A 27237-nucleotide genomic window follows, 5' to 3' on the forward strand; every position below is an offset into this window, starting at 1 on the left:
GCTCGCGCCCGGTGAGCGCGCTTAGGGGGCGTGGGGGCGAGACAGGGGCGGCTTGAGTCGGCCAGGGTCCCGCTCGCCGTGCCCCGCTCTCCGTTCTTCACCCGCCAAGGATCCTGGGGAGGGTGGATCCACCAAGGATCTGGTGGAGCCAGACCCCAGGACGCAGCTGCGCAAATTCGAGAAACTCCGCAGGTTGTGGACAAGCTGGTAAACGGGCTCCTCCTTTCCCTCATGCTAGTTAATGGCCTTGTCTGACATTGTAGAAACGAGAAATAGGTTTGAAAGACTATTTCTGCCTCTCTCCCCTCCTCCTTTGTTACTTTTTCTATACTTTTTCTACTAATTATGAATGTTAAAACTGTAGCTCACTAAACGAATTGTGGTATCCTCGATTGGATTCTCGAACTTAGAAAAGGACTTCAGTAGGGAAACCGGAAAGGACCCTGATGCAGGAAAGATTGATGGCAGGAGGAGAAGGGAACGACAGGGGACGAGATGGTTGAATGGCATCATCGACTCAATGGACATGAGTTTGAGCAAACTCCAGGAGATAGCGAAAGACAGGGAAGCCTGGCTTGCTGCAGTCCATGGGGTTGTAGAGTTGGACAGGCCTGAGGGACTGAACAATAACAAAGGGAAACGGGAAATTCTGATAAAGTATGTGGTTTAGTTAGGGCTTCCCTGGTGGCTCATTCGGTAAAGAATCTGCCTACAATGCGTGAGACCTGGGCTTGATCCCTGAGTCCAGAAGATCCCCTGGAGAAGGGAATGGCAACCCACTCCAATATTCTTGCTTGGAGAATTCCGTGGACAGAGGAGCCTGGCGGGCTATAGTCTATGGGGTCCCAAAGAGTCAGACACGACTGAGCAACTAACACACATACAGATATATGGTTTAGTTAAGTGTGTGTATCATTGTTAATTTCTTATTTTTGATAAATGTACCCTAATACTTCATTAAAAGAATTTGGGTAGAGGGTATACAGGAGCTCACGGTACTATCTTTGCAACTTACTGTATGTCTAAAATTATTTTAGCATAAAAATTTAAACAGAATTCTACAGTGATATGCAGTAGACCATTGTTTACAGAAAGGGCTGAAGTCACTTCCTTTTTCGCCAGGAATTAGGTGTCTGTTTGATCAACTTGTTTGCTAAGGAAAGAATTGTCCGGCTAGTGGGGGTGGGTGTTTCTAGTTCAAGTTTTCCAAGCAGGAGTCTGTTTTCTTTTTCAGTTCCATCTATTAAGTATCTCTGGAACACCTGTTATGCACAAGTAAATGAGACACATGCATTAGGGGCATGTACAATAAAAACACAAATCAGGAAGGAAGGAAGGACTGTTAGAAAGGTACAACGCTGAGCTAGGAGGGCTCAGAGGTGGGAGAGATCGCTTCTGGCCCCGAGGACTCAGGAGGGCTACTGAAGGGAGTGGCCCTCCTGAGCTGAGGGCGTCCTGAGAGGAGAAAGGATCCCTGGGGTGGAGAATGGCTCCAGCAGGGACTTTAAGGAGATGAGGCTGCGGGGGCCTGGGAGCAGGTAAAGTACCTCTTACACGGAAGCACAGAGCGTGCCCGGGGAGTTCACATGGCACGGGAAGTGGAAGCTGCCATTACCTTCTAGAAAACCGTGACGCCTGCTTTCATCGTGTGTGCACGGGAGCTGTAGCATGTTTTAGGGCAGGAGAGGGGCGTTATTGGATGTGTGCTTGGAAATGATTGACTTGGCAGCAGTCAGGGAGTATTGGTTTAGCGCAGGAGAGGTTAAAGAAATTCATCCAGGGCTATGACGTTGATGTGCAAAGAGGGACAAGTGCGTATGTGCGTGCTAAGTTGCTTCAGCCGTGTCTGACTCTTGGTGACCCTATGGACTGTAGCCCTCCAGGCTACTCCGTCTGTGGAATTCTACAGGCAAGAATACTGAAGTTTGCTGCCATTTCCTCCTCCAGGGGATCTTCCCATCCCAGGGACTGAAGCTGCTTCTCCTGTGGTTTCTGCCTTGCAGGCGGATTCTTTACCCCTGAGCCACCAGGGAAGCCCAAAGAAGGACACGGCTTGGGGAAATTTTGTGGAAAACTTGGCAACTGAAGGCCAGAAAAGAAGAAAAAGGGAAAAAACCTATATCCTGGAGTTTTTGTCCCTGAATGTCTTGGAGCATGGTTGATGGATTTGCAGAAATGGGGGACTCAGGAGGACACCTGGGGTGGAGGTGGGGAGGGCAGTGAAAGTATTTTTGAACAACCTGTGTTTGAATTGCTAGCAGGATAACCAGCTGGAGATGTAATTTAAAGCATTTAGGAGAGGAAGCCAAATATATACAAAAGGGACAGGAAGAGGAAAAGGAGTCCGAGTGGGCAGGTAGGAGGCAGTCAGGGACCCCTGTGGGGCTGTGGAGCCAAGGGGGCCTTGGACGTGTGTCAGTAGCACCATAGCTTGTGCAGAGGTAGAGGAGACGGGGGGATGAGGCTGTTTTAAATTTAGGGATTAGGAGACTAGGTCTTAGATTTAGGGATTAGGAAGACCCACGTCCCATTCAGGGCTGTTTTAACAGAAAAGCAGCAGCTTGTCTGCTCACAGGTTGTCGTCTGTTCATCCAGTGGCCATTGGCAAGTGGGCCGGGAGCCAGAGATGTGGTTTCTGGTTCTGGCTCTGCCACTGCTGTGTAATTTTCTGTGTAATTTTGCCTGGACTGGCATAGAAAGACACCCTTAATGAAAGCAAAAAGATCCTTTTATTCCTAGCAACACTGAATAGTCCATAGAGCCAGGGTTCCCTGGGGCACACCTTGGAAGAATGCTGTAATAGAATCGGAATTTTAGAGGTCTAAAGAACAAGAGTCTTATCCAGTCCCCTTACTTGACAAATGAAGATGCTAAAACTCAAATTCGTATCAACCAACACTGATTTCAAATATATTGATAGTAATCTGCCTATAAAGTAGTTATGCTTAAACCCATTTTGGAAATTCTGACATAGGCTCTGAGAGGTTAACTGACTTGCCCAGAATCACAGAGCGGCAAGTGGTGGTGTGAGATTTGAACCCCGGCCTCCTGGATCAGGGCTTTCTCTGTCACACCTCCTGCTGCCTTCCTGGTCGTCAACCTTGAATGCATTTAAAAGTGGTTGAATGGAATGTAACTTCAGTCTTTTCTCCTTTCTTATAAGAAATGTGTTCTAAAGGTCAAGTTTGATTGCATTACAGATTGCTGTTATCAATGGTTGCCTGGGGTGGAAAGGATGACTTCAAAGGGCATGAGGGAACTTTTCTGGAGTGATGAAAAAGTCACTCCAGACTTAGTATATAAAAGTGTCCCAAAGTTACATTTTAAAAAACACTAGAGCATTAGACCATGTGAAATCTCATGTTCAACTCTGAACAGTGGCAAGGCATACCTATGATGCCTGAATATATGTGGCACTTTGAAAAATATTCTTAGCTGACCTTGTGATTGCTTACTGTTTCCTCTTACTGCTTTTTTCCTTTGTCTTGACCAATTCCATTTTCTTCACTGCTGGCTGCCGGACCCTGACCACACCCTTCTTAACAGAGGCAGAAATCTGCTCTAGTGCAGCCTCTTAGGAATTTGTCTTTGATTCAGTAAGTAATTACCTATCTTCCTTGACAAATAAAAATAGACTTATTTAGGAAATAAACATATAAAGGAACCAAGAGGATTTCATAAAAATTTGGGGAAAAAATGGACCCAATATACTGTGTTGAGTGTTGGCCAAACTAACTATCCTAGACTTTCACTCTCAGTTTTATTTGATATCATAAATAATAGAGACTTGGTTTACTCTGATATTAATCTCATTAAAGTTCTCTGAAAGATAGAAAGCAATGGCGAAGAGTCTAGCAGTATCTCTGACATGAGGAGTCTAGATTCAGAATCTGACTGTACTCTAGCTATGTTATTTAATCTCTCTGTACTTCAGTGTAATAGTTCTAGGTAGACTTAAACAATAATAGCATTGTCTTTTAAAGTGTTTGTGGAGATTAAATAGAATAAGTAGAGCACTTAGAATAGTGTCTAGTAAGCAGCAAGTGCTGGCAGTTATTAGATCATGGTTTAAAAGTTGTTACCAACGTAAGATATCCAGTTTAATGATTTTTTTTACCAAGGACAACACAACCACTTAACACACTTCTCATCTTTTCCCCTAGTCCAGTTAAAAAATCCCTTACTTTTTTTCTAAAATTTTAACAGCTTATTATTGAGATATAATTTACATATAATAAAAGGTACCATTGTAAGTGTATGGTTTCATGAATTTGACAAACCATCATCCAGTCAAGACACAAGACTTTTTCATCACTCCAGAAAAGTTCCCTCATCCTTTCCACCTCAGGAAACCATTGATCTGTTGTCTGTTGTGTACATTACTTTGGTCCAGATTTCATATAGTATATTTCATACCAGTATATGGTTCTTCTGTTAGCATCATGTAAGATTCATATTATCACATACGTCTGAAGTTTGTTATTTATTATTGAATGTGTTCTTTGTGTGGACTACCACAATATGTTCGTTTTCCTGTTGATGAACATTTGGGTTGTTTTCAGTTTTTTTTTGGCTAGTTTGAATATTGGCCAAAGAACTGAACATTCATGCACACATCTTTGTATGAACAGTGTTTTCATTTCTCCTGGGTAAATGCAACTGATGGGTCACTTGTTTGAAAGAAGCCTTCAGACTTTTCCACAGTGGGTATACTGTCTTACACTCCCACCTACTGTGTACGTGGGTGTCCATATCCTCGGCAGCACCTGGAATTGTCATTGGTAGGTGGTAGAATCTCATTGTGGTTTAAATCTACAATTCTTTCATGACGAATGATGCTGAGTCTCTCTCCATTCACGTACCTTCTTTTATGATGTATCTTTTCCAATTTTCTAAGGGCAATTTTTTTGTTTTGTTTTAAAATTTTTTTAAGGGCCTTTGTTATTAAACACTGAAAATATATGGTACCTTGGCCCTAAAGGCAACAGGCAGATGATACCTTCAAACATGATAGATTTATTTGGCATCCGTGTGTGCTTTTAATAGTAGCAAACTAAGAGAGACTTCAGCAAAAACACAAGACTGAGGTTTAACTGTTTTGAATGTCCTGGTTAGCCACTACTTAAACAGCAGGGTATTTAGAAAGGATGGCAGATATGTTTATTTTCCTTTTTTAAAAAACATGAGTCTTGAGAAAAGGATGAAATGTTTCTAAACAACTTCAGCAAAGCAGCTGTTTTGTGTTATTCTTATCAGCTGCATTGAGTCTTCATTAAAGTGCATGGGCTTAGTTGTACCATGACATGTGGGATCTTAGGTCCCTGACCAGGGATCAAACCTGTGTCCCCTGCATTGAAAGCATGGAGTCTAAACCACTGGACCACCAGGGAAGTTCAAAGCAGCTGTTTTGAAATGCTGGTGGTGAAAGTCCCTCTTAACTGCCCTGGTACTGGGGCGACAAGGCTGGGCGTTTCTGGTGCTCTTCAGCCAACAGGTAGGCCATTGTCCCCAGGCAGGAGACCCCAATGGGGTCCACGTGGGAGGGCTTAGTGACGGACACTTCCCTGTATGGCCTCTTCACCTGGAGTTAGTCCCAGGTTATCTGGTGGGGCGCCTTACCAAGGTGACTGTTCAGTTTTTTACCCCAGGCAAGTATTTCAGTTTTTTAATTTATCTGTTTATTTATCTGTCTATCTGTCTTTTACTTATATATCTGTAGCTCAGATGGTAAAGAATCTGCCTACAATGCAGGAGACCCGGGTTTGATCCCTGGGTCAGGAAGATCCTCTGGAGAAGGGAATGGCAACCAGCTCCAGAGTTCTTCCCTGGAGAATTCCATGGAAGAGGAGCCTGGCAGGCTACAGTCTGTGGGGTCACAGAGAGTCAGACATGACTGAGTGACTAACACTACTATTTATATATCTATTTATTTATTTTGATTGCGCCGTTCAGGATGCAGGATCTTAGTTCGGTGACCAGGATTGAACCCATGCCCCCTGCAGTGGAAGCATGGAGTCTTAACCACTGCATCTCCAGGGAAGTCCCTCAGTTTGTTAGTTTATTCCTTCCTTCCTTTATCCATTTATTTAAAAGTATGTGTCAAGCACATATCACATCTCAGATAACTGTTTAGGCATTGGGCTTGCAGTGTGATTGAGACAAAAGTCTCTACCCTGTGGAGCTTGCATTCCACTTGGTGCCCTCAGGAGCAGATTTGGGCCCTGGCAGAGGAAATGTCCAGGACACCCTATTTTTTAAGAAGCATTGCAGGCAAGCCAGAGCCACCTTCTGCTTCCTTTTTGTTGTTGTTCAGTTGCGAAGTCGTGTCCCACTCTTGGTGACCCCATGGACTGCAGCACACAGGCTTCCCTATCCTTCATTATCTCCCGAAGTTTGCTCAAGCTCATGTCCATTGAGTCGGTGATGCCATCCAACCATCTCATCCTCTGTCACCCCCATCTTCTTCTCCTGCCTTCAGTCTTTCCCAGCATTAGCGTCTTTTCCAATGAATTGGCCTCGCATCAGGTGGCCAAACTACTGGAGCTTCAGCTTCAGCATCAGTCCTTCCAATATTCAGGGTTGATTTCCTTTCAGATTGACTGGTTTGATGTCCTTGCTGTCCTTGGGACTCTCAAGAGTCTTCTCTAACACCACAGTTCAGAAACATCAATTTTTGGCGCTCAGCCTTCTTTGTGGTCCAACTCTCACATCCGTACATGACTACTGGAAAAACCAGTCTTCCCTAGGCTCCCTTTTGTACTATCTTCCCCTTTTTGGTGGTGTGCTTTGAAAAATGAGTAAAATATGAGGGGCATGCTAGAAGGTCATAAATGCCAAAGAGAAAAATCAAGCAGAGAAGTAGGAGAGGGAGGAGGAGTTGGCAAATTTAGGTGGGGTACCAGGAAAGGCAGCACTGAGAAGGAGACAATGTAGGAAAGATCCAGAGGTGAGGGACCAGCTGTGCCTCCACTGGGAAAGAGTGTTCAGAGCATGGGGAACTCGAAGCTCTGGGGCAGGAGTGCCTGGCTGGGTCAACACCACCCGGAGGTCAGGACGGCTGGCCCAGGGTGAGGGTACCAGGCAGAGATGAACTTGGGGCCCCTCACCATTGGAAGGACTTTGACATTTACTCTGTGCTGAGAAACAGTGGAGGGTTTTGATTACAGATGTGGCCTGGTTTGAGAAAAAAGAGCAGGAGGGATGATGTAGGGGCAGGAGAGGGAACCTTCTTCCCTCCCACCTGTCACTGAGCCAGCAAAACCTCTCCTAATTGTGTCTGCACAGAAATAGACAATGAACCAAGGAGAGCTGTAGGAGAGAGTGTAAGAGTCCTAAGTATCTCAGGCAGATGAAGGACCATAAAGGACAGAGGTAGGATGGTCTTAGTCATTGGAAGCTGATTTTTCAGAGACTTTTTGGAATATATATATATATATTTTTTTTTTTTTTTTTTTTTTTGGGGGGGGGTGGGCTGCACCATGCGGCTTGTTGGATCTTATTCCCCAACCAGGGTCTTAACTACTGGACCACCAGGGAACTCCCAAGACTGCTGAATTTTGTACAGCTCTTAGGCTTGTGAAAACTGAATACTTTCCTTTGGAAGCTCATTTGTTAAGACTGTTGTTTCCTTGGCAAAGCCTGATCTCTTCATCCTGATCAGTTGATTATTGGATTCAGTAAGTCTGTCCTATGTCCTCGGAAATATGGAGTCAGATTTTTCTTTTCCTTATTTAAAAAATCCTGAAATGTTAAATAGCTTCAGTTGGGTTGCAAGGGGCATCTGTATGCTTGTGCATCGCTGGCTGTGCCAGCGTGATGCAGAAAGGACCTTTTCTTCCCTGGCAAACCCAACTCTGATTATACTGATTGTATTTTAACTGCTGTTTTTTCTTAACTACAGGTAACTAGGTAAAGAAGGCTCCAGGGGACCTTCCCAACCCAGGGACAGAACCTGCGTTTCCTGCATTGGCAGGCAGATTTTTCTTTACTGCTGAGCCACCAGGGCGGCCCATTGTAAAGAAGGCCTGTGACTGATGAGCAGAGTGGCGAGGCTGCCGAGTGAGGCAGAGGGGCAGGCCTGGGAGACAGAGGACGATGACATGGCAGAAGGCGATCTAGGGTATGGCCTCGGAAGAAGGCCTGGTGGCATTTGTGAAGTGCAAGTTTCACATTTATTTACATCTAGAAAAAGATCAGATGGAAAGAATTTTAGTCCTCCCCTGTTTTCAAGAAATGGGGACGAAAGAAACGGTGCCGTTTTTCAGTATTCCAGGCAGAAGAGCTTTCAAGATCCATACCTGGAAGGGCCCCGAATTCCCTATCACAAGCGACAAAGTCTCACGGGTAAGAATGCCTACTGTCCTCGTCCTCTTTTCTCCCTCATGAGTGCGATCAGTGCAGCCACCCTTCCAGTGCATGAAGATGGGTCACCATCATGGGTTTTAGAAATTTATCTTTATTCACTTCTAGAGATTGATTGGTGATGGTATAAAAGTAATTGATCTTTCTGTTTCCAGTTCAGTTCAGTTCAGTCGCTCAGTCATGTCTCACTCTTTGCGACCCCATGAACCGCAGCATGCCAGGCCTCCTTGTCTGTCTTCCAACTCCCAGAGTTCACCCAAACCCATGTCCATCAAGTCGGTGATGCCATCCAACCATCTCATCCTCTCTCATCCCTTCTCCTCCTGCCCTCAATCTTTCCCAGCATCAGGGTCTTTTCAAATGAGTCAGCTCTTTGCACTGGGTGGCCAAAGTATTGGAGTTTCTGCTTCAACATCAGTCCTTCCAATGAACACCCAGGACTGATCTGCTTTAGGGTGGGCTGGTTGGATCTCCTTGCACTCCAAGGGACTCTCAAGAGTCTTCTCCAACACCATAGTTCAAAAGTATCAACTCTTCAGCGCTCAGCTTTCTTTATAGTCCAACTCGCACATCCGTACATAACCACTGGAAAAACCATGGCCTTGACTAGACGGACCTTTGTTGGTAATGTCATAACTAAACATAAATTCTGCTTGTACACTAAGGAGAGAATAACATTCAGAATCATCTTGTGATAGAATGTTAATATCCCTGAAGTGACTGGGAACTGGTGGGTGAGCCCCTGCCTGCACTGTGGCGCAGCTCTGGTGTGGCTGAATCTTTTGTAATCCACCGTTGTAAAACTTCCCCTCCAAAGTGGAACAGCATGAAAATAATTTGAGAAACACGGTTTCAGATGTACAAATAACATGTTGCAGCTAGGGATTGATCTCTATCCCTCAGAATCCTTCTTGAAATTAAGATGAGATTATTTACATATTTTTCTCCAAAGTCTTTATCATGCATAGAGGATGGATACTGTTTTGCAAGAAAGATGTTGAAAACTGAACATTAAAAACTTTAGGAAACTACTGGGATATAAATAAGAAATAATAGTAATGGTATGAGCTCCTATTTTGAGAATTTATGGCCTTTTGTCTTTTCATCAAAGTTGATTCTAGGTAAGAATATGGTATTCGTTTCCTCTTGCTAATAAGCAGTTTCCAAATTATCAGAAATGTAATGGTTTAAAACAACACAAATTTTATTCTCTTAAATTCTATAAGTCAGAAGCCCAAAGTAGGTTTCACTGGGCTAACACCATAGTATAAGCGTGACTGCCTTCATTCTGGAAGCTCCAGGGGACAATCCGTTCCCTTGCCTTTTCTACCTTGTAGAGGTTGTGTCCCCTTGTCCACAGTCCCCTTCCTCTATCTTTGAAGCCTGCAGTCGCTGGTCAAGTCTTTCTCCCGCTGCATCATCACTCCAATTCTGATTCCCCTGCCTCCTCTTTCATTTGTAAGGAGCCTTGTGATTACATCTGGCCCAGCTGGGTAATCCAGAATAATCCCCTGTCTCCAAGCTATTAATCATATCTGCAAAATCCCTTTTGCTAGGTATTCACAGGTTCAGGGATTAAGATGTAGACATTGGGGGCCATTATTCTGCCTACCACAAGTATTAATAGAATAGAACTTGTCACTGTCAGCCCAGAGTCACTTTTGCCCCTGCTTGGAACCCTGAATTATCAGAGTAAAAACCTAACTTAGGTTTTCCCTTGGATACTGTCATGTTGATGAAAGTTCAGAATAGCAAAAAAATTTTGAGAAACTTTTGATGTCCTTCCAAATAGTCTTTCTAATTGTTTTGCTTCTTTTTACTTCCCATCCTCTTGCTCTAATATACCACTTCAGTGTTTTTCTGTTGCCAGTGAAACTGCAATGAAAATTAAGTTCCTGGGAAACTCATTTTAATGTCTCAGTTGATCATATTAAGGAGAGAATAATTGAAGTTATTAGAGAATTCTTGTCATTCCCCTTGGAAAGAAACTAAATTCAGGTTATTTCTTAGATATTTATATCATGATATTGATCAGGCTTAAGCCAAAACACCAAAATTCATTTATTTCACTCACCAACATTCATGTTTTTTGACATTGTATTTGGTTATAGTAGTTAATCAATTAATTAACAACAGTTTTATTTAAGAGTCCTTTTTTTAAAAGAATCTTTTGATTCAAAAGTATGTGTCTTTTCATTTGTGGAATGTTTTAAGCTACCTGTTTTTATCATCATTGCTTTATTACAATTATTTTCTTTTCCATTTAGGGAAAGCCTGTATTTGATATCTTGTAAACAAATGTCCTATATCTAACTAATTTAAGAAAATATTTAATTTTTTTCCCCCTCTAATAGATTCTAATTCAGAGTTGTCAAATGTGGAATTAAGGCAACGTCTTCATGAAACTTTAGAGGTAGGTACTCAGGCGGATATACAAATTCTCATGTGAATGAAGACCACTGACAGACGTTTTGTTTAAGTGATACTAACATGGCATGGAACGCAGTTGTTGGCTTTCCAGATATTCTCCAGCCACAGTGGCAAGCTCGTAACTTCCACCTGGCCTCCTTATCTCTCATAACGGCTGTTTATGTAAACATGCCCTCCTGTTCTCCTTTCCACCTTACTTCTCTAATCTCCCAGAGAAAATAGTAGTCACTCCCTTTCATCTGTCTTCGCAGAATGTGTGGCTTGAAATAACCTGGCCTAATTTAACCTCTTTCAAATCAGAGGACCAGAAAGCACCCAGGTGGTCTGCAGAGGTCGTCCATCTTGCTTGGGAGTAGGAGTTCCAATGAGGGTGGCTGTCCTCTCAGCAACAGGAAGCCTGTCTTCATGTTCATTTGTGAACTCTTCTGCTGAAAGCTGCTCTACTGGTTTCCTGGAGCTGCCCTGACACACTGGTGGCTTAAAGAGCTGATTGATTCTCTTTCAGTTATGGAGGCTCAGTTCAGTTCAGTCGCTCAGTCACGTCTGACTCTGCGACCCCGTGAACCACAGCACGCCAGGCCTCCCTGTCCATCACCAATTCCCAAACTCATGCCCATCAAGTCAGTGATGCCATCCAGCCATCTCATCCTCTGTCATCCCCTTCTCCTCCTGCCCCCAATCCCTCCCAGCATCAGGGTCTTTTCCAGTGAGTCAACTCTTCGCATCAGGTGGCCAAAGGATTGGAGTTTCAGCTTCAGCATCAGTCCTTCCAATGAACACCCAGGACTGATCTCCTTTAGGATGGACTGGTTGGATCTCCTTGCAGTCCAAGGGACTCTCAAGAGTCTTCTCCAACACCAGAGTTCAAAAGCATCAATTCTTTGGTGCTCAGCTTTCTTTATAGTCCAACTCACACATCCATACATGACTACTGGAAAAGCCATAGCCTTGACTAGACGGACCTTTGTTGACAAAGTAGTATCTCTGCTTTTCAATATGCTGTCTAGGTTGGTCATAACTTTCGTTCCAAGGAGTAAGCGTCTTTTAATTTCAGAGGTCTGAAATCAAGGTGTGGGTGGACCATGTACCCTCTGAAGGGTCTAGAGGGACCTTTACAACCTTCCTAGCTTCAGGTGGTTGCCACCAACAGTCTTAGACTTGTAGCTTCATCACACCAGTCATTGGATTGAGGCCTACCCTAATCCAGTATGACTTTAATTACGTAAAGACCCTCTTTCCAAATAAGCTCGAATTTAAGGTACCAGGGGTTAAGGCTTGAACATATCTTTTGGAATAGACGGCACAGTCTAAGCCGTAATATTAGTAGCTCATGGAGCTGTATGGATGAGCATGTGCTTAATTTACGTGGTCTAAAGATTTTTGTCCAAATTATTAACTGTGGGGCCTAGGGAATTCCCTGGTGGTTCAGTGGTTAGGACTCTGCACTCTCACTGCCAGCTGCTCAGGTTCAATCCCTGGTTGGGGAACTAACTACAATCCTACAAGCCTCATGTGTGGCCAAAAAGCAGAAGCAAACACACACACAAACTGTGTGGCCTAGATGGGTAAAAGCAAAAGATTTGGGCTTGTAGACCTAACTGATACCTGACAGTAATGATCTCAGTTTTGGCCTCTCTGGTCCACTTATATAGCCTGGAGGAATTTCCAACCTCATTTTGTAAGGTCAGAGTGCTTTGAGTCAAAGTGAATGTTGAGCTTAAATGTAAACTAAGTTGATCATTAGCGGTGGCATATATTACAGATAGGAAGACTGATTGTATTCTTCTCCTCAGGAGGTAGAAATTTTGAAAACTGAACTTGAGGCATCTCAAAGACAACTTGAAGGTAAAGAGGAAGCATTGAAAATTCTTCAAAGCATGGTAAGAAGTTATTTTCAAACTTTCATGAGGTACACATTCCAGTGATAAGTAGTATGATTTTAGCTTTTGTTTTTCATTTATCTTTATTTTTATATTTTTGGCTGTGTTGCACAGCTTGCAGGATCTCAGTTCCCCAAGCAGGGACTGAACCCTGGGCCATGGCAGTGGAAGTGCTGAATCCTAACCAGTAGATCACCAAGGAACTCCCTGGTTTTAGCTTTTAAAATAATAGCATCAATGCTTAGTACAGTTTTTTTTTTTTTTTTTTTTTTTTTTTTAGCTACAGATTTTTAAAACAGCTTTATTAAGATAAAACTTATGTGTCATAAATTTCACTTGTTTTAAGCATACAATTTATTTTTACTAAATTTAGACTTGTGTAACTATCATCACAACCTAATTTATACTATTTCCATCACCCTCCAAAAGGAACCTCTTATTAGTAGTTATTCTTATTCCCATCCCCAACAAGCACTATTTGCTTTCTGTTTTATAGTTTCGCTTTTTCTGTTTCATAAATAGAATCATATAGTATTTGGCTAGATTCTTGTGCCTCTGGATTCTTTTAGTTAGTATATTTTTAAGATTCATGCATGTTGTAGTATGTGTCAATGCTTGCTTCCTTTTTTTATTACCAAATAATATTCCATTGTATAGATATACCACATGTTGCTTATCCATTCACCAGTTAATAGGCATTTATGTGGTTTATAGTATTACTTTTTGGCTGTTATAAATCATACTGCTGTGAATGTTCATGGACATGTTTTTGTGTGGGAAATCCATTCATTCGTTCTCACATTCATTGAGAAAGAACCAAAACAAGATCTGATTTTGAACTATCAAACTCTATACAAAAGGTGGTCTCTGTGGGAATTCTCATCTCAAGGCAGTTTTCTGCTGTCTTAAAATAAAAATGCAAAGAATAAAGATGTGAACTTCACCTTGTATATAAGGGTGATCAGATACTTAATTTATACTGATATGTCTTTATTTTTCTTAGGCAATATTTGGCAAAGCCACAAGTCATACCCAGGCAGTGCTTCAAAAAACTGTGGAACAAAAGAGATCCTTGGAGAAGGTATTTGACCCCTTGCAGCTTGGACTTGTTCAATTCAATAATCTTTCCAATAGAATTTCCTTAAAAATCACCATACCAATGGTTATGTCATTTGTGCATACCTTCTACCAGATGTGCTTCAGCTTCATACAGTCCCTTCCCTTTTGGATCTCATAGTCCAAAACAGATTGTCACATGGGCTAACCCTGCCAAATTGACACTTCTATTTCTCTTCTTTTTCTATTTTTCTCCCTCTGCTTGCCCTGCAGAGCTTGCCTCTTTCTGTTTCCTCTTCACTAAAAAGGTAATTAGGCAGCAGCATGGAAGCAGCTCATACTAAGTGAGGTAAGTCAGGAGGAGGAAGACAAATACCGGATGATATCACTTATATGTGGACTCTGAAATATGACACGAATGAACCTATCTACAAAACAGAAACAGACTCACAGACATAGAGAACAGGCTCGTAGTTGCCAAGGGGTGAGGGGTTCAAGAAGGACAGACTGGGAGTTTGGGACTGGCAGGTGTAAACTGTTACACAGAATGGATAAACAAGGTCCTACTGTATAGCACGGGGAACTCAATGTCCTGTGATAAACCATAATGAAAAAGGACTTTTTTTTTTAAAGTGGTTAGGAATCACTCTAAGTGGTCACATTCCTGTGTCTGTTTCATTCTCCCTCGATGGGAGTGTCCTGGGCTCAGACTTCCAAGAGTGTATTTGGGGTCTGCATGGATTGGAAGTGATGAGAAATCTAGGCTCAAGCCAGCAAAATTTGAAGCTAGACAATTTGAAATTTTTCTAATAATAAGTAAGCTTCAGTAAAGCTTTTTCAGTGCTAAAGAGGCATGTTATATGTGTTTACAAATGTCACAGACTCTTTTTGAGCAATAATTAGTGTTTTCTCTTTAGCTTAGTTCTGTGAAATGACTAAATGATTTATTTCAGTTATTTGTAAGTCATAAAATGATTTAATTGTAGTAATTTTCCTTGAAAGTGCTATTTTTTTCTACAGGAAATAAATGCCTTGCAGTGGGAAATAGAATTTGATCAGAATAGATTTAAAAATATAGAGGAATCTTGGATCCAAAAATATGACAGGTTTGTATATTATTATTCCATAATTTTTCTTTGGAAAGTTTTTAACTGTGTATAATTTAAGTGGAGCTTAGGCTTTCTTCTTCTTTGACCTAAGTGTAAACATAAAATTCAGGGAATTCCTTGGCAGTCTGGTGGTTAGGACCCAGCGTTTTCATTGCCAGGGCCTCAGGTTCAATCTCTGCTCTGGGGCCTAAGATCCTGCAAGCTGTGTGGTGTGGCCAAAAATAAAAAAATGAAAAATGAAATTCATGTTGCTTATCTACTTACCAGTTCCATATTTTACTGTTTTCTTTTTTAAAAAATACAGTATAAATTGTGTGTTAAAATACTGTTTAAGAATTGTGTTTCTAAAGTTATTTTAGCATTGACACTGTTTTTTACAGTCTTCTGAACAACTCTTTTATCAGTGTGAATTTATTTAATAACTTTATAGCATATTTACAAGGTCAGTCACTGAGAAATTGATACCTGGGGTTATAGATGGCTTTAGTACCTAATTTTTTTTAACTTATTACTTCTTAATTTGAGATAATTGAAGACTTACAGAAAAGTTGTAAGAATAGTACAAATAATTCCTATGTATCTTTCACCAAGATTCTCCAAATTTTAACTTTACCACATTTACTTTATCATTCTTTTTACCTTCCTTTCTCTCTCTTTGTAGTTAAATACATAAATATAAATAGAGGTAATATTTTTCTGCTTTGTTCAAGGGCTATAGACGTTGCTTGAAAAACTGATTTCACATTTTATTAATTTGTTAGGTAATTCATGGAAAGGGGATGCCTTAGATTTACATTTTTTAGCTGTAACCGACATATTACATTAGTTCAGGTGTACAACACAATGCACTCAGCACCTGTTCATATTGCAAAATGTTCACCACAGTAAGTCTAGTCAATATCTGTCACCATACATCGTTACAGAATTTTTTTTCTTGTGATGTGAACCACAGTTCACTTTTTAATTGAGAAACTTGAACTTCATGACCACTGTTCTAATGATATGAGGCCTATGGCCTATATCATTTGGGATAAGTATTATATCCCAAGCACAGGATATAATATTCCCTAGGAATATCACAACATGTCTTGATAGGTATTTTATTTAAAGTTACAAATTAGACCAGATGATCTGGCTACTGTTTTTAACTACAAAAGCATTTTATTTAAGCCTCTGGTGTTGGGCAATTTAAGAACTCCTGTAAGTAATTCCAACTTTCATTCAATAGACAAAGCTCCCTATATCTCTTTTTCTTACATTGAGGTATAATTGACATATACCATTGTATTAATTTCAGGTGTACAAGATAATTCAGTGTTTGCATATATATATATGTTGCAAAATGATCATTACAATAAATCTAGTTAACATTCATTGTCATACATCATTACGTTTTTTTCTTATGTTGAGAACTTTTAAGGTCTACTTTCTTAGCAGCTTTCAAATACTGTACAGTAATTTTTGGCTATAGTCTCCCCACTATGTAATACATCCCCAGGACTTATTTATTTTATAACTGAAAGTTTGTACCTCCTATGTAGCTTTTTATGTAAATTTTGGAAGGTGCCCTAAGCATGTAGTTGGTGTTCAAATGGTTATTAAGTTGATTGAAACTTTAGTAAAGAGGAATGAGTGTTCAAGATAGATGCCTTACAGTTATTTCTGGTTCTGATTTTCTCAGCTAAATATATAGACGTGTTAAGAGTAAGTACAGAATCTTACCACATTCCTTTAAATTTTTCTTACACATATAAATTCTAGACAGTTTTGAAGTAAGAAAAATTTTATTTGGGTTTTAATGTTCTAACTATGGGATTAAATATTCAACTACAAAATGTTAATATTTTAATGATTTGGAGGGTACTCTTTTCCAGGCTAAATTGTGAAAATGCAGTCCTCAAAGAAACTTTGAAACTAAAAACAGAAGAAATTAAAATGCTCAAGTCTGAAAATGCAAGTAAGTAGGATGGTATTTTGATAATTTTTTAAAAATATTATGTTAAAAGATCAGTTTTGTTCTATGTTAAGAATACACATATGAACAAAGTGCTAATACTTTGAAGTAATATATTTTAAGAATAAAAGAAGAAATGCATCAATTAGTTTTTTCTTTTTTTAAATTTATTTTTGGCTGCGCGGGGTCTTCGTTTGCTACAGTAGGGCTTTCTCTAGCTGCGTTGAGCAGGGACTACTCTTATTGCCGTGCGAGGCCTCTCACTGCAGTGGCTTCTCTTGTTGCAGAGCATGGGGCTCTAGGCGCAAGGGTTCAATAGTTGTGGCTCAGGGGCCTAGTTGTCCTGCAGCGTGTGGGTTCTTAGTTCCCTGACCAGGGGTCAAACCTGAGTTCCTGGCACTGAGAGCCCAGAGTCCTAACCACTTGACCGCCAGGGAATTCCAAGCAGAAGCTACTTTTTAAAGTGGTGGCTTGAAAGGGATAAGATGAGTGCTCAGTCGGGTCATGGGCCCAAGAGCAGCACTTTCCATAGTATAGTAAGTGAACTGTGGCGATGCCCTAGGTGAGAACTGCAGGTACAGATATGCTTCTCCACACCAGTGATCTGAGCAGATAGTGATTTCCTTCTTGTTGGGTTTGTGCCAGGACAGAAACTGCTAACCACTAGCCCTGCACTTCCTCCCCATCCTTCTACCCTGCAAGAAGAGAGGAAAAGTTACTGTTTTCTGCTCCACAGTAAATAGCAGGACCCCTCTTGTTCTAAGTATTTGGGTTGAGAGCCTCTTATGAAAACTATTAACTGATCGAGTTTACAGAGCTGGTACAGTACATTAATTCAAGACAGACAGTAAATTAATATAGTATATGAGATCTCATTGTCTCACAGTGTGGATATTCTATGTTCTCTTTTTGAAAATCCTACAAATTTTTTTTGAGCAAATGACGACCAGACTTCAGTTGCAGTTAAGATCCTTCCACATTTAAAGTAACATTTTGGGCTTCCCTGGTGGCTCAGTGGTGAAGAATCTGCCTGCCAGTGCAGGAGACAGGGGTTCGGTCTCTGACCTGGGAATGATCCTCCATACCTTGGAGCAGTGAAGCCGGTGCACCGCAGCTCCTGAGCCTGTGCTCTCAAGCCTGGGAGCTGCAGCTACTGAATCCCATGTGCCTTGGAGCTCATGCTCCGGAGCAAGAGGAGCTACCACAACGAGAAGCCTGTGTACCAAAAGTAGAGAATAGTCCTCGCTTGCCACAACTAGAGGAGAGCCTGAGCAGCAACAGAGACCCAGCCTAGCCGAAAACAAAATTATTTTAAAAATTAACTTTTTTATCTAGTGTTACACGTGTATTTACATGACTCAGTGGTAAAGAATCTGCCTGCCAATGCAGGAGACTGGTGTTCAGTCCCTGGCTCGGGAAGATCCCCTGGAGGAGGAGATCACAACCTACTCCAGGATTCTTGCCTGGGAAATCCTATGGAGAGAGGAGCCTGGTGGGCTACAGTCCATGAGGTCGCAAAGAGTCGGACACGACTGAGCACGCACGCACATGTGTATTAACACCTACTTAATACCCACTATTCTTTCAGATAGATTTTCTGGCTGGAGGTGGATTTTGTGGGTAGTTGTATATCCCTTGCTTAGAAGAACTAAGTATGTGATGTTAGTTTAAGTGGATCAGGTGAAGCTGGAGTTAGACGTCATGACTAACACTTTCTTATGTGGCCCTTCCCAGCTTTGAATCAACAGTATTTGGAGGCGCTTGGCATGCTTGATATCAAACAGCAGAAGGTGGCTCAGGAAAGCGCCTGCCAGGATAGAAGTGGCTTTACAGAGGTTTCAGGTCTTGAGGTAGGTAAGCAGTTATGAAAATTTAGCAGGAGGGAATTTTTCACTTCCGTTCTGTTTCGGTGATTGCCATCATCTCCTTGTCTACAATAGCAACGTGCTTAGCACCTTGAGACAGAGGGTGAGAGGCCCGTGTCCCTTCTTCAGCCTTGCAGGTACTATACCCTTTGGACACTAGGGGATGAGCTTGCCGCTTCCTGCTCCCTTTGTTTCCTTTGTCTAGTTTCAGGAGAAACTATGTTAGTAGTATCTCCCCTGGGTAGAGGCTTACCGTGGCAGAGTACTTTCCCACACATTTTAAAATCTGATCTTTGTAATGGTCTTGTGAAGGCTGCAAAGCAGGTATCAGTCCCATTTTACAGAGGAAACTCAGGCTCAGATAGTTTCATTTACCTCCCTGAAGTGACGCAGTCAGTCTGAGGTTGAGCCCAGACTGATGCCTTGCTATTTGCTTGCTGAGGTGTGAAACATCTTACAGGGTAGAAGTTTGGCTGATAAGATAAAAAGAGTCCTGGGGACTCGTGAGAAATAAACACCAGTGAGAGGGAGTAGCCATTCACTTATTACAGAACTTCAAATAAAGTAACTACTACTCATAATAGCAAATACATAGTCCTTAGTAAGCACCAGATACTGTTCTGAGTGCTTTGCATAGATTTATACATGTAATTCTCACAACTACCAAATAAGGTAAGTACTATTAAATCCTTATTTTACAGATGAGGGTAACAAAGGCACAGAAGGGTTCAGTAATTTGCTCAAAGTCACAGAGCTGGTAAGTGGTGGAACGGGGATTTACACCCAGGTAGAGTTTAGAGTCTGTGCTTTTGATTACCATGCTCTACTGCCTGGGTGGAAAACTAGTGTATTCTCCAAAAAGAAACATAAAAGAAACTGAACTGAGAGCTAGCTCAGAATAAGTGTGCTTTATTATAATCCTGAGCAGGCTGTCATAAGTAACCTTGTAACAGGCAGGAACAAGGGCCCTGAGTCAGCTGATGGAGGAGCACTGAAGTAAGGACAGAGAACTGAAAATTGAGAGGTCCTTACAGAAACCTTGAATTCTGAAACTGGTTGTCGGCAACTTTTGCAGGGACAATATACAGCAGTTGGAGGTTGAAAAGGGAAGAGGGAAGATACCAAGCAGCCATGTAACCACCCTGTGTACACTCAAGTCAGCTAAAAGCTATCTACTTCAGTTATCTTCCATGCCAGAAGGAATTTTCTGAAATAGCCTTACCCTAAGACAGACTGTGGAATCTTCTCTAAGTAGTCTCTAAGATAAGATTCTATTTTAAGCCAGTCCATTCATATGAAATTTACAGCAGCAGGAAGCTTCAACAATAATTTGTAGTAAGTTTCACATGAAACTTTAAAAGATATGGCCCAATAATCACATAGACTGCCCCCATTAAATTGGAATATGTTGGGAAAGCAACTTGGGATTAGTTGTCAAAATGAGTTTTAAGAAAAAGTACAACAGTTCTTTCTTTTCTTCTGGCTATAATGGTCAACCAGGAGTGACCCAGATGGACTAGTTTCTTCATTGTGATCTGAAGACAGGTTTTGAGGAATCTGGGCCTTATGCAATTCCAGAACATTGGGTGAGCCAGGAAGTATTTAAGAATGTATTACATGATCACAGGGCATCTTTTTTAGGAGTGGCAGGATGACGGTATTCCTCATCAGTGTTAAAAATCACCATTTCTGGGCATGCATCTTTCCTTGCAGGACCTGACCATAATCCATGCTGGGAAGCAGGGCCAAGCCCAGTCCCAGGAAATCCATGAGATACGTGTTTATATTTACTTCACTAGATCAAATTCCTGCCAAGGACTCAGAGGTATAGGAAACTGATACCAAGTGAAAGGTTTAGGAGACTGAAAAGAAAGGTAGAATTCCTTTAGGTTTTTGTTCTTGTAATACCAGTCTATGCTCATTTGTAGTTAATTTCCACTTGGGTCCTGAAATTGTGGTCTCAGCTTCCTATTTGTTTTCCGTCGCAGTCTCTCTGAATCAGATGCTTGTCTGAAATGTGCAGTGGGTTTGTGTGCGCCCCATGTTTGTGTCCGGCTCAGCAGTGTTATTTAGTAATGGCTAATTCTTTTGGGTTTGAAGCTTGCAGCGCCGGGAGCCTGCCTCTGTCACCGTCCCAGAGGGAACCCCTGTGCTTGTGCCAGAATGGCCGTGTCCACTTGGAAAGCGCTCCTGCAGCTCAAACAGGAGGTAAAAACCGCGAAAGCTTTGTTTCTCTGTTCACACAGTAAGTTCCCTGCATACAAGCCTTCAAGTTGCTAACTTTGAGAGATGCGAGTGTGCCTTCCCTCGTCCAGTCACCTTAGTTCACATGCGTCTGGTGTAGTCGCATGCAGGCATCCTTTAAAGGGGTTGTGCTTTTGTTTTCATTACCGTACAGTACTGTATAAAGTACAGATCTTTATTTCAAGCCCAGGATGTCTGCAAGCAAGTGTAAAAGCAACGGTATGTAGCTGATTGTATTATCTGTGTACCTAGGCTAACTTTGTTGCACTTGTGATTGTGATCTTGGAATGGAACTCATTTGTATGTAGGGGACTTAATATATAAAGTTGAATAAATGAAAGTATATGCAGTAATTAGCTTCATTGGTAGTCATTGGCTATGGAACTTATCCTTAGTTTTAAATGATATCAGTAACAATAATGTGTAAAAACTGGTTTACATGGTTCCAAAATACAAATAATACTTGGCACAGTATCGTAGCCATGAAGTTGTTTGCCTGTTTTAGTTAGTAATTCCTAAGTTTTTCTTTCGTCTATACATGGCCCTAAAATTACTAGATATTAGAGGAAAAGTGCTTAAAATCATCAGGATGCACAACATTGACTAACAGATAAACATGAAGCTTCTTAGAAAAGCTGCAGGGTACAGTGGAAGGAACCTTTGTGCCAGCCACATCCAGGTTTGAATCTCAGCTCCATCAATTTCCACCTTTGTGGTTTTGGACACGTATGTTAAATGGAGGGTTAAATAACTAGCTTGGAGGGTTGTTGTAAGAAATACAGTACATATAATTTTAGCATATGGCCAGGCCTGGCATTTAATCAAATGATAGCTGCCATTATGATTAGGCTTTAATAACAAATACAATGTGGACCATAATTTTTAGAATGTTTTTATTGAAGGTATGGAATTTAGTCTTCAGTATATATGTCAAAGCAAGCAGCTAAACATTATCAATTCATTAGGAAAAGCATAAGATTACAAAGACCAGTGGGAGGTATCTGAAAGATGGTATTCATAATTATTTTGTGGTATTGTCTGGAATGGCCCAAGGCAGAAATGAAATGTGGCATTTGGCATCCTCCCTGCTTCCTTGTTGGGAAGGGCACACACAGGGCCTGTCTTGATAATGAAGTCTGAGAGCTGGATTACCAAGGAGCTGACAGGCATAAGAGAAACTTCCAGTAATCTAGTTGGCAAGTACTAATTAAACATGCAATAGATCACGGATATGCACTCGACTCCACTCAGTGGTAAGACGCATTTGCTAATCTGACTCAGCATTTAGTTAAGTAATAAGGTAAAAAAAAATTGTTCTGGTTTTCCGTCCAACTCTTCGTAACCCCATTGACTGTAGCCTGCCAGGCTGCATGGGATTATCCCAGCTAGAATACTGGAGTGGGTTGCCATTTCCTACTCCAGGGGATCTTCTGATTCTGGGATGGAAACTGCTGACACGTGTCTCCTGCGGCTCCTGCATTAGTAGGCAGATTCTTCACCATTGAGCCACCTGGGAAGCCCTGGTTTTGCCTCTAACACCTCTCAAACTTTCTTTCAAAACCAGCTGGAACTTCTGCAGAAGAGTAAAGAAGAAGCCTACATAATGGCAGATGCATTCAGAATTGCATTTGAGCAACAATTAATGAGGAAAAATGACCAGGCACTAAGATTGACACAGATGGATAAAATGTGTAAGAAAGCAACAAAATGGACAAATTGGAAGCACCTTAAAGAAGATGGTAAGTATGAATTATAATGGTAATAATCAGGTGTAATTTCAGTTGTTTTTAGTTATAATTAAGCATCATTAATATGGTGAATATAATTGAAATTTTACATATACTTATGATTTATCTAAAAATTTAGCAACTATGGGGAAAAAGTTGGTCACTGAATGTTACCTATGCAAATGAAATCATAAAATAACAGGAGACTCTACTTTAGCACTCTTCTATTTCATTTAAACAAGACCATGCTCAGTGGAAAGAATTTATAATGAGTGCTAGATGATTAAAGGGAAAAATGAGAGTGAAACCCAACATTAAACTTACCTAAGTGAACTTTATTTGAAATGTGTGTTTCTGGAAGGACACATTGAGCAGTAGAGGAGACTTAAATTGGACAAGTCAATAAAATATTCTTATAAAAAGTGAAACAGAAATTAAAGTTTAGATTTTGGTTTACAAGCCTATCAAAAAGTTCATGGCCATTTTTGAGTCATTATGGCATTAGTGTAAACAAAATATATAAAAATGCCATGAGAGAATCAAATTGCCATTGAAGTATGTAGACTGTCCAATATAAACAAATAGGTATTATTTTTTTGAAATTAGTTTCTCTTAATGGTCAATTTTCATTTATAAGTATTATTCAGTAGAACTCATTTTGTTTCAATTTAAAATTCCAATTTGAAACCATTTATCAGTCATAATTAAAGTGAAGTTTATTAAGAAATGTAATTTTTATTATTAAAATTCTGAAATGACCCTATTTCTAAATCTTGTCAAAATCCATAATCCTAATTCCAGTATCTCTCCTTTTCAGATGAATTTAGAACCAATAAGAATCTTATAGTATTAACAAATGAAACTTTTAATACATAATACTTGTTTTAAATATTTCTTTTCAAACAGTGCATATTAGTATTAGTATATGGGTCAAGTGTTGTGAAGTTTAGCTTCATCAACTAAACTTTACCCATCTCTTTGCTGCAGTGGTAAGAAATAACTTAAGGGATAATAAAAATATAAGTGGTAAACAAGAATTGTGAAAGTGGGTGAAAGCAGATTATAAAAGCTATGTATTTAGAGTCAGGTGGAAGTCAGGGCAAAAGGGGGAAAATTATTCCTCAACTCTCATTCTTAAACAGGCATTCCACTTTATCCTGAAACTAACTTTTAAAGGTGTTTCTTCTGAGATTTACAGAAGCTGATGAGCAAGTATAATGGCTAAGGCCTCCATGGGCATGGGCTTCCCAGGTGGCTTGGTGGTAAAGAATCCACCTGCCAATGCAGGAGATGCAAGAGACGCGAGTTCTATCCCTGGGTTGGGAAGATCCCCTGGAGGAGGAAGTGGCTACCCACTCCAGCATTCTTGCCTGGAAAAAATCCCATGGACACAGGAGCCTGGCAGGCTAGTCCATGGGGACGAAAAGAGTTGGACACAACTGAACACACATGCAGAAAGAAGAGTAGGGAGAAAGAAGAAACAGGTAGATTCATCTTCATTTCAGCACTTGTATTCATTTTATATTCCAGAATTCCTGCCTTGCCTATTTACAGAATTCAGGAACTTTTCCATTGAAAACATGATTTGAGAGGTACAATCTTTGCTTTCCGTAAGGTACTGAGACTGGAGGCAGAATTTAAAATAATTGGTTCGTCTCTGAAGTCTTTAAAGTCCACATACACTTCACTAACTTTGAGTTTCTTAGAGACAAGCATGTGTGCCAACTTGCTTCAGTCGTGTCTGATTCTTTGTGGGCCTATGGGCCCGCCAGGCTCTGTCCCTGGGATTCTCCAGGCAAGAATACTGGAGTGAGCTGCCATGCCCTTCTCCAGGGGATCTTCCCCACCCACGGACTGAAGCCATGCCTCCTTGGGCTCCTGCACTGCTGAGCCGCTGGGGGAAGCCCTTCTTAGTGACAAGACTTTGATTCACGTTATTAACATACTTCAATAATTTGTTGCAAAATGATTGTTACAGGTCATTTTTTTATTTGCAGTTAACAGTATATTAACTTTTCTTGATTTGGCAGCTTAGACAAGTTCTGAGATAGCTCATGAACATATTTCTTTTTTTAGATTAAAGATAGAGACACATTCATTCACTCTCAGGATTGATGAGCCAGTCAACTTGTCTAGCTTTTCCCCTTTGCCATAGTTGCCACTGGCGAAGGTCAGGTGCGAGGCCCAGTCACTGTGGTTTATCAGGAATGGGTGGAAAGGGAATTGTCCCTTTGGAGTTCATCTGAAACTTTCTTGGTATATAAATCTATGACTTTGTATTTTCTGCTACAAACTGCATCCTTTCGATGGATGAATATCAGAATAAATATTGCAGAAATGTGGACTTTTAAGTATTATGTCAGTACCCGGGCTAGGTACTTTCACAAATGTGTGGTTTAATTGTGACAATTATACATAAATCTTAGCATTTTAACCATTTTTGAGTCTCATTAAGTCCATTCACATTGTTGTATAATCATCACCACCATCCATCTCCAGAACCTTTTCATCTTCCTAAACAGAAACCCTGTACCCGTTCAATACCACTCCCCTCTTCCAGCCCATGCTGTATTATTTAAATGGCACGGCAGCCCAGCAATAGAGCATGGGGACTATTATTCTCATTCTAGTGGTGAGGACGTGTAGCTCAGAGAACCTTATTCTAAAGTGATACCCTTCTGAAGTGGCTAAATGGGGATTCAAGTCCAGGTTTTTTTCTGGCCAGAGGCCACCTGTCTGCAGGTATGTTTTGCTGGGAGTGTTCTCAATGTGGGTAGGCGGCCGACCTTTACATCGGAAGATCTCACGTACAAATGTGGATTGCTGGCTCCTCTGAAGACTGAGTTGGGTAGAGAGGGCTGAGCAATGTGAGTGCAGGGCGCTGCTCTGGGTTCTCAAACTCTGGTCTCTCACCTGCGTTTGCTGCCGGCTCTAAAGTCCATTTTCCCCACTGCACTGTGCTGCCTGCCTCACTCATGCTAGAGGGTCCCTGAAGAGGACAGGGTCCTGACTGATTTAGGAATGAATTAACCTTGGTTCACACTTACCTCTTCTCCTGGAAGTATGTCAGTGTGTGTCTTTTTATGTCTCAACTGGATTTTTATGTTCTATTTTAGGGTCACTATCACCAGGGAGTAAGAAGACCTTAGGGCAGAAATTGTTGGGTATGCTCCCTTCAGAAAACAGTTCTAAGAGTACCAATGACCAGGACGATCCTCAGGAAATCTTTAAGATGCTAATAGACTTGGTTAGTATCTTTGCTTTCTTTGTTGTCAGAGGTTGTGGATGAGCTAATCTTTTTGCTTCCTATTAATTCAGCTCTTTATCACACTATACTTGACTTTTATGCTCTTTTCCCAGTTAAGGTACCATTTTCCGGAATTTTTATCTTCTTGAACACTCCACACATGCTTTCCAATCTCCCCTTCCAGGTTCTTCCTGTGCAACTTTAATAAAGTTCCACCTCTGAAAAAGAGGTGGCTCTCTGTAATTAAGTCCCAGCATCTCCATCATCAGCGTTTATGTATAGTTCATGACAAGACTTTTATATTAAAAAAAAAACTTTTATATACTCACGATTTTTTAAGTGTTCAAAGCACATCCTCATGCATTATATCCTGTAGTCATTACCACAACACTGTAATCAGTCCTGTTATTCTCAATTTCATAATGACTAAACTAAGAAACTCATGTTATATGAACATACCTATCTGTAGAAGAGTATTATTAAAGTTATTTATTGCATATAAATATATAACACAATTTTATAAATAACTTCATTCTTTCACAGAGGTTAAGTACATGTTAGCATTATATATACATATATACACACACACCATGTAAATATATACTTCTCTCCAAATGACTTAAACATTTTTTTCAGCAGAAGGAATGCTGCTTTCTATTCTTCCTTAAAAAAAAGAAAATCCTCAATAACATGTAGCATAATGCTGAGGAATTAGTGGACACCTAAATTAATTTATTCATATTGATTGACTGGACAGATTGAAGACTAAATATTTTCATGAAATACTCCTGATTACAGCTCTGTATTCTGATTTACTGACTAACTGGTACATTTTTAATTTCTCTGCATGCAGCTGAATGATAAAGAAGAAGCATTGGCTCATCAAAGGAAAGTTAGTTACATGCTTGCTCGGGCTTTGGAAGACAAAGACACCACTTCAAAAGAGATTAAAGAAAGAAATTCTATGAAAGACAATTTTATATTAAAAAACCCCTGGCAGAAAATTTTAGAATTCCCTGTTTCATGTGATCCTGTACATTCGAGTGTTCAAATTTTTAATTCTGTGGGCTGCATTTGTTCAATTCAGCACTTTCAAACAGATCAAAAGTATGCAAGAACTCTTAAAAGGTCCCGTTCTTTGCCATCAGATATCATGTACTGAAGACAAATCAGATGAATTAGAACTGAGAGATGTTTGAGACTTTGAAAAAGGGCCTTGTAAATATTGCTACATTTTCAGAAGTTGTATATTTTCTAGGTATTTCTAAATTTTGGGAGGCAACTTAAATAAATGTTTTGTACAAGAAATTTATTAGTATTCTGTGTTGATGCATTTTATTTATAAATTATATTACTATGCTATA

General features: G+C 40.7%; 1 protein-coding gene across 2 annotated transcripts; it reads left to right on the forward strand.

Moving 5' to 3' along the window:
* Positions 1–27181, forward strand: CCDC125 (coiled-coil domain containing 125). 2 transcript variants are annotated; one of them, XM_061129618.1, is made up of 12 exons: positions 1–207; positions 7901–8343; positions 10716–10774; positions 12585–12671; positions 13675–13752; positions 14748–14833; positions 16711–16793; positions 18525–18640; positions 20756–20863; positions 22464–22638; positions 25743–25873; positions 26727–27181. In XM_061129618.1, the coding sequence occupies exons 2-12, from the start codon at positions 8034–8036 to the stop codon at positions 27033–27035; spliced, it is 1542 nt and encodes a 513-aa protein (XP_060985601.1). In that variant the 5' UTR covers positions 1–207; positions 7901–8033; the 3' UTR covers positions 27036–27181. The 2 variants fall into 2 exon arrangements, with proteins under 2 accessions (XP_060985601.1, XP_060985602.1); XM_061129619.1 differs by having other exon boundaries at positions 1–192.
* The last annotated feature ends 56 nt before the right edge of the window (positions 27182–27237 follow it).

The sequence above is a fragment of the Dama dama genome, chromosome 25 (assembly GCF_033118175.1).
Source record: "Dama dama isolate Ldn47 chromosome 25, ASM3311817v1, whole genome shotgun sequence".
NCBI classification, from domain to species: Eukaryota; Metazoa; Chordata; class Mammalia; order Artiodactyla; family Cervidae; genus Dama; species Dama dama.